The following is a 13,216-nucleotide window of genomic DNA, read 5'->3' on the forward strand; positions in this document are numbered from 1 at the left end:
GGGTGTTACCTAAGAGGCAGGTCTGACTGCTGTCTCTCTCAGAGTCTGAGTAAAAGTTCACAGTGTTCAGATTAAGGTTGGAGTATCTAATATCCGCCGTCTCATTCGAAAAGAACTGGACATGAGATATTTTTCTCATTTTAGAGTCCATTCTTTCCCAATTTGTGCAAGAGTTGTTTATGTCTGGGATACGACAATGTGACATTATTCACAAAATAGTTTTTAATGACAAATTTAACTGCAAAAAGGAATGCCATTTCACAAAACAAACAAAAAACATAACAGCAAATTAGTCATTATAAAACTTATACCGTCCCATGATGATGATGCATGTATTTCTTATTCATGACGTTTACACAGAGATTGGGACAACTATCAGTCGCATGCTGTACACACACAGAACTTGTGACTCTATATTAGTTTGCATTTACAGAACAGCACTGTAGTTATTCAAAGATGGTCTGAGCTTAATGCAGCAGGGTGAAACCTTTACTTTTACCTGGCACCAGTTGAAATAAAGCACAAACTGCATTATCTTAAAAAAGTAACTTTTTTTTTATTATGGAAAACAGAAACATACATAGTGTCTTGCCACAGTTAAATACTATAAGAGAGAGTAAATGAGTAGTTACTTGATGTTACTCATCTAGTTCTCTTTGTGTATTTTGAAAAATGATTCATACTGTCACTTTAGTGCAAATGTTGCTTTGACACGGAGTGCAACAATTTACTGCGATCGCATTCATATGCTGCTTACAACCAGCAGCTGCTTTATAGGAACTGGTCAATGGAATAACAAATCTGTTTGAGCTACTGAACTCAAATATGAAATAGTGATAGTAATAGTGATTTTTATGTGTTATAACATTCTCATTGACCCTGTGTGTAATACAACTGACATTTCAGGAATCCTTCGTGATTTTGCCTATGCACAGCATTAGATGATGGTCAGAATTCATGGACTTTAAAAAAATATTAAAATACCGAAATTCTGTAGTATTCCCATTTAATAGACAGTCAAAAAACATCAGTGAAATATACATAGAGTATGCATGGCAAATCTAAAAGCAATGCACTCAATTTTCATATATAATGCAGACACCCATAAATAGTTATGTATTAATCATGAGTTGGGGGTATTTGATTCCAGTTCTGAGGGCCACCTCTTCTCTAAAAGGAGAAATGCACAAGGCCATTCAATTCAAACCAGCTTGGAATCAGTTTACAACCATGTAAACCTTACTGAACGTTTCATTGCTGATTATATACATTCTGACATTTCTACCAACAAAAGATGTTCTTTCAACATCAACAGTGTTTATTTACTTTCTACTAAATATAAAAAAATTAACCTAAAAGTATCACTGACAAATGTTAGCTGGAATTGAAAATATAAATACTACTCCTCTTTATCAATAACTATTCAGAGAAACAATTATTGGATCCTTTGTCTAGATGCGCCAGGCCATGGATCACCATTGGAGTTTGCAGATTGGTCAACTGGGATCAGAGGAAACCTCTTAAATGTTGTGAGATATTTTCATCATCTGTGAAGGGCCATGGCGTGTCTCTAATGCCTGATGTAAATGAAAGGAGCCAGGGACTGCCTCCATTCTAAAAGAGGTGCAGCATCTCTTTCCATTCAAGTTGGGTAAACAGTTCTCTCTATTTGGCTTACCATGTATGGGAAAGTCCCTTTTCAGCTCGTTCTACGCAGGCTTAAGTTGTGTAACACAGAAGGAAAAGAGGGAATCGATATGTGTAATCAGTTTTTCCCCACACGAATGTTGGGGTTAAGTAGAGGATCTAAATTTGGGTCTGAGCCCGCCGAGGCACGTCCAAGTTTGGCCATGATGATAATTAGCGTAAAGAATCCAAGAACTCCGACCAGAAGAAGCATGAAGACCCGCTGTTTCCAGGACAGAGACGTCCGCTTTCCGCCTGTGCGGTTCCTGAAAAGATTAAAAATGAGAAAAAAAAACAAAAACAAAATCAGAGATCACAAAAACATTTCAGAACACGTCATTCCTAGTGTCAAAGCAATAACAGAGCTCCAATTCATAATACTAACTTGAGAATTTGAGCAAACCAACTTAATGCTGGTCGTCGCCGGTACTTGTCGTCATCAAAGTCAATCTGCGTGACAGAGCTGTGACCAATTTCCCGTGTGTCATAGAGCTTTCTTGGGGATGATGCTGGAGAATAACAACAACCAATTTTGTTAATCTTTCAACAAAAGTAGGCAAAACACTATGTTAAATGTTCAGTATGTGACAAAACTGACTTAGATTTTTCTTTTGAATGTTATAAGCAACATGTTGTTTTAGGATCAGAGGGCTTTTTCATCGCTTTACCTGTGTGTATTGTAATTGTGTCATTGGCAGTAGTAAAGTTGATCACAGAGTGATCCTGCATATTTGGATCCCCATTTTTATGAGGGCCTCCAAAGTCTTCCTGTGCTGCAGGTGAGACTGAGTTTGATGGTGGGCTGAGGCTGGTGTTGTAAGAGTGGCTGGGGTAAATGTTACTTTGTTCTTGTGCTGTGGAAACGAAAAAAAGAGAGAGAAAAAAAAAAAAAGAGTTTAATCATCTGATCATGTTGAAAAATATGTATGTTGAGTTTCACTGTAAATTGAACTTAAATAATGCTGTGTAAACAGCTACAAAAATCTCCCTAATAAATATGCACATGTTGAAATTTACTAAAAAGTAAACTCAGGGCTCACCATCAAATGTAGACCAGTCAGTATAATCGGTGACATCATTAGTTGTGGTCTCCTCAAGAACCCCAACGGGCTCTTCAATCTGTCAGTCGAAGATCACATTAGTTCGAACATTACAGCTGTACAATTTGCTTTTTAAATACAACCAGAGCATGCTCATGTCTGAATGTGTATTTTCTTCTCATTTGAGTTGTTTTTCAGGAAGAATGTCTAATGCTTGTGAGATGATCAAAAAAGGGATTTAACTATAATAGGCTCATACCAGCGGCAGCCCTAAACCAGCTCTAGCCCAGTTAACGGATGACAGCTGTTCTTTCAGCACGTCGGCAATTGGGCTGGCCAAGTTGGAAGGGGGAAACACTGGACCCTGACAGGTGGGGCACTGGTATCCGGCTGGAGCCGTATGGAGGGGCAGCCGAGATGCCAAGTTATTAAGACAGGACCAGTGGAACACATCTGTGGACAGCAAGAACAGTTTCACATCACAGCAACAGGGATGGGATGTCAATATGTTCTTTTTTTTTTTTTTTTTTGTTTAAATTTAATCCGTTTTAGCTGCTCCTTTAAATACCAGAAGATTTGCTTGTCACAGGTGACCATTTATTCCCACTGATAATCTTGATAATCTTACCATAGCAGACCAGTCTGACAGTGTCTTGAGCAGTCAGGGGATTATTACACAGAGCACAGTTGGGGTTGTAATCACTGTCCTGAAGCCACTGCAGATATGACTGCACAATACACTGAAAATACAGAATTTTAATGTGTTCACATTATGTTACAAGGTTTGCACAAATACACATCATGTGATACTTGTTCACCCACTGACCTTGTTGTGGTTGGAGACGAGGCAATGCTCGCAAACATTTACACGATGTTCAAAGCAGAATAAATTGGTGACCTTCCTCTTCGGGCACTTGCAGAGACCCATAGCCACCTGTGCTGTTTGGATGACAAACAAACAGCCGCAGGTTTGTTATGGATGTGTACGACAACAACACCAGTTCTTGTCGTTCTGCACAGACTGCCCTCCAGTTTAGAGTGAGCAGAAGCTGGAAGCAAGAAGAATGTGTCTTCATTGCTAGCAAAAGCATGTGACATTAAAAAGTTTGCACTGAATCAATTTATCTTGAGGCTGATGTTCCCTTGAATACAGACTGAGCAACACAATAGAGGCAATGATTGACATGATTGTATCTGTTCCCTTTTTCCTGACAGCCTGCAACTTCCCCAGACACACTGGCTCTTGGCATATTTTTGCTTGTGACCACTTCGAGTGTAACAAGCCCCCTCACTTTCCTCATATTGTGAATAAAAATATGAGAAAAAGCATCAATGCATCATTGTGATGAAGAACCTTGCTTTACCAGTTATTTAATTTGCTGGTTTAGCCAAATACAGAGATTTTTGTATGGATATTTTATTCATTAACAGTTTCTCGATTGATTTTTCCAAAGAATCTTGATATATTGCAATAACTGTATATACTGTGAGGGAAGATTTTAGCCACATTGCCCACTCCTAGATTAGTATCTCCAGGGATTTTGGTCATAATGATATGGTATATATGTTGCTAAGGCTTAATTAGGCTTAATATACTCGTCAGCCAGCAAGCACTATTGGGCCGGATGCTGATTTTTGTTTGGCATGCTGCATTCTGGTGAACTATCTGCAGGTAAAGTTCGGCACACAGCAGGAAAGTTACATTATGGCTGCCTCCATTATGGCATTATGACCACACATGAGCCACAAAACCCATAGGACAATCTGAGATGGCTACATGCTGGCAATGTACTCCAGACTACAATAACAAAGTTCGGAATAAAATAAAACACAAAATGAGCGATTTGATCAGTATATAATGATGATATAATTAAATGGAATTACTCATATAAAACAACAGCAAAAATTTGTTTTTAGTGGTCTTCAATCAGGTTAAATGGTTATCTCTAAAGAAAGAAAACTCTAAAGGTGACCTGACTCGGATACTTTAAAATGTGGGTGGTTGGTTCAAACAATGCTCTTTAAAACATTTTAAACATGAACTGTTTTTCTCTAAACTTTGCAATTCCAGGTCAGAGATTTGCAGGCAGACCCTGCGCAGGGCTGTCGTTACATTGTTGCTCTTTGTGTTTAGGATTTGTCTCTGTGGATTCAACATCTCATCCATTTACATATTTGAATAGCCAGGCTGCGAGCGACACTGACACCCATTCACGTTCAACCAAATGTTATTGAGTGACATTTTTCTGAGGTTTATGTTCAAGCTTGGTGACATTATTAAGAGACGCCTTTTCATACTTGCTTATCATTTACAGTTTACTAATGATACCCTTCCAGTTGTCATGTCACAAGCAGTGGATGGGACAGTCCAAAATGATGGTGGTAATACCGCTAGTATACTGCCATATTGTATTAGAGCTGCACTCTTCATAGTCAAACCGTCAGCATACTATGGATATCGACAGGCTATCTGGTTAACATGTCATTTGATTTAATTATTGGATGTTTATCAATGGCACCCAGCTCTAACTGTTACTCTTGTTGTCTGCTGACGTGATTTGTACTTCTCTAACTGCACCAAGCATGTAGTTTTAACGAACTTCACACAAGTTACACATTTCGGGAGGCCATGGGTCAAACTTGACGCTTCAGCATCAACTCAAGCATCTGTTCGGCGCCCACACCTTCCGGCAGCTTCATCCCAACATTTCTGTGAGCTAGCGTTAGCCGCTATCTTAGCTGGAAGTTGTCAGGTGAGGTGACGTTAGCGAGCTAGCCTGGCTATCTGCTGGAGTTGAGGAAGTCCCAACGCAAATGACAAATAAACACATGTTACCTGTCACACGGACTTTAACCGAGTCCCGTTCGTTTCAGGTATTGTCGGGTGCTGTCATTTAAGCTTCCTGGTCAGATCCCCGCGGAAGTCGGCTCCACGGGCTGTCATCAGTAAAGTTGACTGCGGGCTAGCTGGGTCCTTCCTCTATGTGTTTATGTGCCACGTCTCTTCCGCTTCGTGTCTTTCTGTAACAAGCCAGACGCTGCAGTCCGCCACCTGCTGAGCCGGAGTGTGTTCACATCGCCTCCTTTTTTTTAAAAATCGCGAGTAGGCCATTCGCAGTATACAATATGTATGGTGACCAGTAAAGTAAGCATAGGGAGTGACGACTAAGGGCAAAAATTAGACACATGACCTACGATTTAGCAACATGCACAATGCAGGTATGTAGCTGTTTGTTTATCATCTTAACACCGCCTCTTATTAACTGCACATCCTACGTCAGTGTGAAAAAGCATCTCACCTCATACTGTAAGTCTTTCTCATGTGCAACCAAACACTCTGCACAATACATGCGCTGACATGACTGAATTAGATTAATGAGTGACCTCTTACATTCTCTCCTCCAAGGTTCTAATGGCTGCTATCTTTTATGATTCATACACATTAAATGTTCATTTCTCACTTTGTATTGTTTTGCAAAACATGTCGTTTTATCTTCCCATCCTAGACTTAAAGCCCTTTGACACAGAAATACTTATATCATAAATTGTAATCCAGCACAGGAATGAAAAACAAGTTGAATTTGATTTGGTTTAAGTTTGACTCGTGTTTTTTCCAGACAGGGGATTCCTGCCACTTTTCACTGTGGATATTTTGCTTCGATGATGTTGCCCTCTCTCTCCTTTTTAAGACAGTTAACAGCTTTTTAAAACAGTTGACCAGATATAGTTTGGTGATAGGATAAGATTTAAAAAATGTATTGATCCCACAGCAACAAAAGGAAGTACAAGGACAATGATAAATAACCTATTATTTATGATCATGTATGTACTGTGAAGAATAAAAAGAGTCTTTGTATCTACGTGCAGTCATGCTGAATTATAGTGGAGAGGCATCAAAGTCGTGCAAGTGTCAAGTGTAACACATTCACATTTTTCTTTGCAAGACAGTAGCAAAAAAAAAACTTCTTGTACTGCTGGGCTCTTTTTTTTTGTACCGCGCAAGTTTGTGTCAGATTGCAGTTCCTGTGTTTACTCAGCAGATGGTGCACAAACTGATAAGATAATCGCAATTACCAAAAGTAAGAAGAATGCTAGGTTCAGTTATTCACCCAATGCTGTCTTTGCAGATAAAGATGTTAACCTTTCAATAGCAGAACACACCTCAAAATGTAGTCATAGATTATTGATCTTCTATCTGTATGTGTGGATCTTTTAAATAGATATCAGTCATTGTAGAGATCTATGATCATAAGAATTTGATAATAATTACTGCAGTGACTTCCTTAGACAGAGGAGCACAGATGTTATGAAGGAGTTCTGTAGTTTTTCAATTATAATCAGCAGTTAGCTGGGATGATGAGATGGCAGCAAAATGTGTGTCTTCATATGATCTGATGATGTTGTCTTAATGAGCAACATTTGAAGTTGGTCTTGAGAAGAGCATCTGCCAAATGTCATAAATGAACATGGCAGAAAAGAGACAGTAAGGGACAGTAGAAAGGTAGGAAATGACTAGACATGAACATAGTTAAAATCATTTAGAGCCACTGCTTTAGAAATTTTGGGACTTCATAGCTTACACATGGCAGCCATGATAGCTCTCAATCCAGCCCTGCAGACAAGCACTTTTTAAATGCACGGTAATGACACCAGTGTGTGCGTGATGCTGCCTGCATGCATAACAATAATGATTTGTCCTTAGAGTGTGCATGTCTGCTTGTGTGTGTACATGGCCATGAATGTATTTGAGAATCAGGGTACAGTTTTTTCCTTCACAGTTCACTGCACATGTGAATTGCCTGTGGAGGGAAGTGATGAGAGCAAAAAGAGTGAATCAAAAATGAAAAGCAGAAGCACCTACAGTCCAAGAAGTGCAAAGGAAGGGGGCAGAGATGTGCTGTACATCTGTAAGGTTTTAGGCAATAAAATAAAAAGTTGTTTAATGCAATTGAGTGTAAAATCCTTCTAAAAATTTTGCATGCAAACATACATTTTCTAATTTACTAAATAATTAACTTGCTCTAATACTTTTAATTTCAATTTAACAATTAAGTAGATATTATCCATGAAGCAATTCGGTCTCATCCACCCTTGTCATGAGGAATGTCTGTGAATAGGCAATTTTCGAAACAGCATGCTTAAACAAATGTGCATACATGTCAGATCATCTCACCCCCAGTGGCAAATTCTTTAATTTCTTTGGAGAAAAATATGAACAGGAGACTAAATGACTTTGTGCAAATGAGCATGCTCTTGTAATGTCCTCAGTTATGACCAGGGACACATAAATCACAGACAGGGGGTAAGGACATATGGAAAGGGCATTTGAAAAGCACTGGTGCGATCAGATGGAAGGGAAATCTAAAGACAAATGACAGAGGCACTGGAGGACAAACCAGCCCTGGAGCTGAGGCAGCTGGGTCTGAAACGCAGACCAGAGAGGTTGTCGGTTTGGACAGGAGCACATTGATTGATTGAGTCTGGCAACTATTGATCAGCTATCAGCTCTATCTGTGAGGGAGAGTGTTAAGATTCAGGCATGGCTTGTTTACTGTATTAGTTCCCTGATGTGAGTGTAAAAGGGATTGGCCCCTAAATCAGAGGGGTGCTGAAAATCCAGATAGATAGATAGTCCATTGTTTAGTTGAGGTATGAAGTTTTGATGTGTAATACCTTTTAAACATGTTGCATTTGCAATACACGCAAAGAAAATAGTAAAAACTCTAAACAACCTCTTTCTTATTGTGTAATGAAAGTGTAAGAAGGAGATCACTGTCATCAGTGATCACTATCACTGCAAACTGTCATCCATTTAAAATGTCAAGCCTTGGATTTGAATTCACGTGCATCTGTTTTAAAAAAAAAGAGAATGCAAATACTATTGAGCGAACACATTTACCGTAAATGGGTTTAATGCATTTTGTATCAACGCAATGAGAAAAACATTCGTTGTTTGGTCCACATAGAGTCCTGCTATGCAAACCATCTAAAGAGTTTTTAACAAGAGGAAACAATTGGCTGATATCGAAGAGAAAAAACTAGAAATAAAGAAATAAAATGTGCAATACATTTATGTGGTAGCAATTGGTTTTATGCTTGTGCCATAATCATCTTTACTACCTGAAACAATCTATCACTCCTCTGGCGGTCACAGTCTGCAGCGTGAAAACTACTGTGTTGCACTATGAAATGTATTTCTGCATTTGTTTGTATCTATTTTGTCGTTCTTGTTGTACTTTTGTGTGTTATAACTGAAAATGAAACAAAATCAAATCCATGGTCATAACCACATCATCTAATTTGGAATGTAATTACGCTGTGGATACTGTTACTTTATAAGGACGGTGGCTCAGAAGCAAACCCATCAGGCTTTGCTCTGAATGAAATTGGATTGAGTGATTGATTCATGTATGTCAAGTGAAGGGCAAAGAGACGGACACAAAGAAACCACAGTGTGAGAGCAGGTCAGGGGAGGGGAGTCGCAGATATATGGATGAAGCATGGCCCCCTGATGGGGGAAGGCGAGTATTGAATCAGACAGAGACAAATGGAGTGTGAGAGACAGAGAGAAAGAAATTCAGACGTATGCCTGCTGACCTCAACCCTCTTTTTTTATCCGGCTAATCGATACAGGGAAATGCGTGTGTGTGGGTTTTGGTGTGTGTGTGTGTGTGTGTGCTTGTTTGGAGGGAGGTTCTGTCTGTGTTGCTCCCAATAAAAATCAGAAACACACTGACATTACCTCAGCCCTGTCTGACTTCTCTCTGGCCCTCCAACCTTTGCACATGCCTCTATTTAATTTTGTACCCTGTAATCTTATAACAGACTGAGAGGTCTGAAGCACTTAGACTGCCCACATCACTGAGCTTGGTGAGGAAAGCGGGAGATAAAACATAAAATATCGCTGCTGCACAAATGACTATGCATCCTCAGGTCATGAACATAATGTGCATATAAAATGTATTTCTGCAAATGTTTTCCTTGTGTTTCATTTGGTTCTACACATAGACGGTTGCATTCTAGCAAAAAATAATTAATAACAATAAAAATGAATGGTTGGTTATTAGTCACTTTTTGTCTGACTGCCAGACTCTCTCCCACTCACTTGCTTACAAACAGACACAGACACACACTGGCTGACAGAGAAAAGACCCCAGTATTTTCTAAGGAATATATTTTTAACAGATGCCTGCTACAGTATATACTGTGCATTCATCTGGGCATCATATTTTCACAACAGAGAATGCTGCAAAGTTTCTATTAATGCTTTGGCTCACAGGGATCGAAGGTACGCAGAGGATAAAGGTGCCCCTCCCCATCCCAGCTCTCAGCTGTTATTGGTTCTCTGGAGGACCTGTAATCATTGTAAAAGTCTCAAAGGGCTTCGCTTTAGGAGAAAGTAAAGTAAATTGACATTCCCCAACATGAGAACCTCAGTGAGTACAAGATAAAGCTCTCACGAAGATCTCATGATGGACAAAGAAAACCTTGATCAGGTTGTCACAGAGTGGGGCCCTGCCTGACTGTGACTGATACCTAACAAAATAGAATAAGATAAGAAGGTGGTGATGGCGAAACTAGGGGAAAAGTCGGGGATCACTAAAGTCTGTACGCTTCATTCTCTTGGGACGATGAATACAAATTTTCATTGCAATTCATCCAGTAGTTAAAGATATTTCAATCTAGACCAAAGTGGTAGACTGACTACCAACATTGCCATCCTTAAAGCCACTCCACTTACATGACTAAAGACAACTGGTGCAATAACAGCACCAATTTGGTCACGTACAATCGGTTTTTGCAAATATCTTTATGCCATGAAGTCTCCCATGTATTGCTTGACTCATTATTTACTGTACAAAATGGATCCATGTTACACTGCAGGAACTTATACTGCAACATTGTCTTTTAGAAATTACATTGATATACTACAAAACTGTTTTCCCAATTACATTGTGGTGGCAGCATAACCACTGGTGGGATTATGTTCAGAAGCAACTTTTTTTTTTTGAATGAATGAAGTGCTACAATTTTTAATGGCCTCGGAGTAGGCTGGAGGTGGTTGGGTAGATGGTGGGCATCAACTGCAACACCACAGACTGGGGTTCACATCCAGAGTCCCGTATGTGGCTAGGTCAAGCTTGGTCAAGGTTAGTGAAAGATCGTGGTTTAGGTTAAATGTACAGTATATAAATAAATAAGCAACTTGTGTTTGATGTAACCATAAACTTTTTTCTTGATTAAAAGAGGCCATGATGTTTCCCTAACCTTAACCAAGTGCTTTTCTTGCCTAAGCATAACCATAAAAAAGTTTAATTATAATTAACTCACTACAACTGGATGTTGTAATGCAAGATCAGATATTTTGGTGGAAAACAAATGTGTTGTCTGTGACCATTTTACTGATACGTTCAGTATCCCTATATTTGTGACTTGCGAAATACGAACAATATCTACATTGTTAATAGATAGAAATAATTGTTAATAGAAAATGTAATGCAGTCGCAATTACATTTTCTACAATCATATTTTCTGTTACAAAGTAGTTGTACATAAACATAATTTTTAGGATACAGGGTTGGATGCTGTGATGTACCCATGGCTGCCTGATTTTCATTTTTTCACAGTGGAGTTGTACCCACATGTTTAGACCTGCAGAGAAAACAGGATGTGCAGAAGCTCAGCAAAAACAAAAACCCAAAACACACTATGTTTCTATGTGTTGCTGTGTCAGCATGAATTAGGCCAGATGAATCACACTTTGTATCTCCTGATCTAGCCGCTGAGCACTGGACTTGAGAGGAGGTTCTTATTTTACAAGTACTCGAGAGTAGAAGCCTATCAGTGCTTCCAGAGGTTGTTTTTTGAATCCTTAAAGCCAAACAATAAATTTAAATTGGCTTCCAGATGTTTTGTTTAGTCATCATTCCTTTTGATTGAGACAGACAGGGGCCAAGCTTTTCAATGAGACTGAATTAGTCTAAGAGGTCTATTTATGCTGTTGTTTGAGGTGTGTACTGCCTCACCCTGTGGAAACCTGCGTGCTTGATAAAATCAGATCCTGCTATCAACATCTTTGCCCCACTGCTGGCTTAGGTTTGATGTTTCTGCTGACTTACTGTTTGAGTCAAGTTTTTCCAAATCCTTCACCACAATTGTTGCTCATCAGTGAAGATGAAGAATGGGTAGATTCTATTGATCCATGGTGATTACATTGATAGCTCTATAGCTGTGTCCCTTCCTATATGGAGCAGGGAAGAATGCAGGGCTTTGCTGGCTATAATCTGTGAACTCCCTGGTTTGATATAATGTCCAGTGGCTGTCCGTAAGTTAGTGAGCTATCTGTGACTCGCATCGCCCAGTGGCTCTGGTAGGCCCAGTTTAACCGTGCTTAAATTGCACTTGACCATTCAATGTCAAAGCAAAACAGCAAAACAGCAAAGACATCTATCATGCTGACACCCCATTCATTCGTTTAGATACTGTACATCAGTCACACCTTGTGTTCCTTGATAGGAAGTGCAAAGGGTAAAGGATGGGAGCCAAAACCATGAGGATACTGCAGATTTTAGTGCAGTTGATGACAATGATTTGATCAGTGTAATGGATGTGTTTAGTCAGAGTTGAAGGAAATGAACCATTAAAGTGATGTGTCAGTATCACCTACATTTGAGGATTTTGATCAGTATGACAATATCAGAGTGCTGCAAAATGTTAAATGATTCAAAGTGAAAATTCCGTTGGATCTCTCTTGGATAGAAAATAACTCTTGATATAAAGAATTTGTCATAACTATATGTCTGACTCAATGACTGTTCATCTCCAGTGAGATTTTTGAAAGATAAAACTGTTGAAAGATGGACCTGATTTTTAGATTGCACCAAATGCAAGCTTTTTTTTAAAAAAAAATTGGGAGGAACAGGCTAGTTAGTTTGTTTTCAAATTTAAACTAATTGCAGAGATTGCCAAGCTCTTTTAGATATCCAGTAGAGTCAGTGTCAGTGATGAAAGATGTTGTGTTCTCCAAGACCTGATGTAAAAAGCTTAGAAACAGCACAAGGTTGCTTTTCATTTTATGAGGCTATTATTCTTTTCACTGCCTGACAAATTTCGCCTGCCAACATTTTTTTAGCAGCCACTCCTTTCATTGTTAAGTTTATGTTTGCCCAGTTAGATTTTTTTGCATAAATGAAACAATGTGATATGAATTATATGTTAGCGTGTGAAAATGTGGCACATTATGATTGTAACAAGACAAATGTATGAGAAGATAGGTGTTTATATTTGAGTGTATAATGAGGAGGTGGGTTATGGGATGGTGTTAACAGCTGGGCTGACATGTAAATGATTGTCAGAGGGAAGGCACTATCCACTGGAGGGCTATAGCAGTGGAAATCAGTGGTTCTTCTACACTCACCCACGGTGTTGTCAGTATTTTCCTTCAAGAATTAATGTGTGCAAGGATAAAACCAACAGGAAACATCCTAAAA

At 39.1% G+C, this 13,216-nt stretch overlaps 1 protein-coding gene across 2 annotated transcripts; it reads right to left on the reverse strand.

Moving 5' to 3' along the window:
* Window positions 1-298: 298 nt before the first annotated feature.
* Window positions 299-5,711, reverse strand: zfpl1 (zinc finger protein-like 1). 2 transcript variants are annotated; one of them, XM_040149538.1, is made up of 8 exons: window positions 5,563-5,711; window positions 3,553-3,660; window positions 3,355-3,466; window positions 2,986-3,179; window positions 2,727-2,805; window positions 2,355-2,540; window positions 2,072-2,195; window positions 299-1,952 (listed from the first exon to the last, which is right to left on the reverse strand). In XM_040149538.1, exons 2-8 carry the CDS (start codon window positions 3,652-3,654, stop codon window positions 1,766-1,768), a joined length of 984 nt encoding a protein of 327 aa, XP_040005472.1. In that variant the 5' UTR covers window positions 3,655-3,660; window positions 5,563-5,711; the 3' UTR covers window positions 299-1,765. The 2 variants fall into 2 exon arrangements, with proteins under 2 accessions (XP_040005472.1, XP_040005471.1); XM_040149537.1 differs by having other exon boundaries at window positions 3,553-3,665.
* Between the last annotated feature and the right edge of the window lie 7,505 nt (window positions 5,712-13,216).

This window comes from Xiphias gladius, chromosome 17 (assembly GCF_016859285.1).
Source record: "Xiphias gladius isolate SHS-SW01 ecotype Sanya breed wild chromosome 17, ASM1685928v1, whole genome shotgun sequence".
Classification (NCBI taxonomy): Eukaryota; Metazoa; Chordata; class Actinopteri; order Istiophoriformes; family Xiphiidae; genus Xiphias; species Xiphias gladius.

Excerpts from the sequence above, each read along its gene's own strand:
- zfpl1 (XM_040149538.1), bottom strand. The coding sequence starts at position 3,654 with ATGGGTCTCTGCAAGTGCCCGAAGAGGAAGGTCACCAATTTATTCTGC. Across the intron at positions 2,806-2,985 it reads CTGGTTTAGGGCTGCCGCTG|ATTGAAGAGCCCGTTGGGGT; the intron begins GTATGAGCCTAT and ends TTCGACTGACAG. Across the intron at positions 2,541-2,726 it reads TGACTGGTCTACATTTGATG|CACAAGAACAAAGTAACATT; the intron begins GTGAGCCCTGAG and ends TCGTTTCCACAG.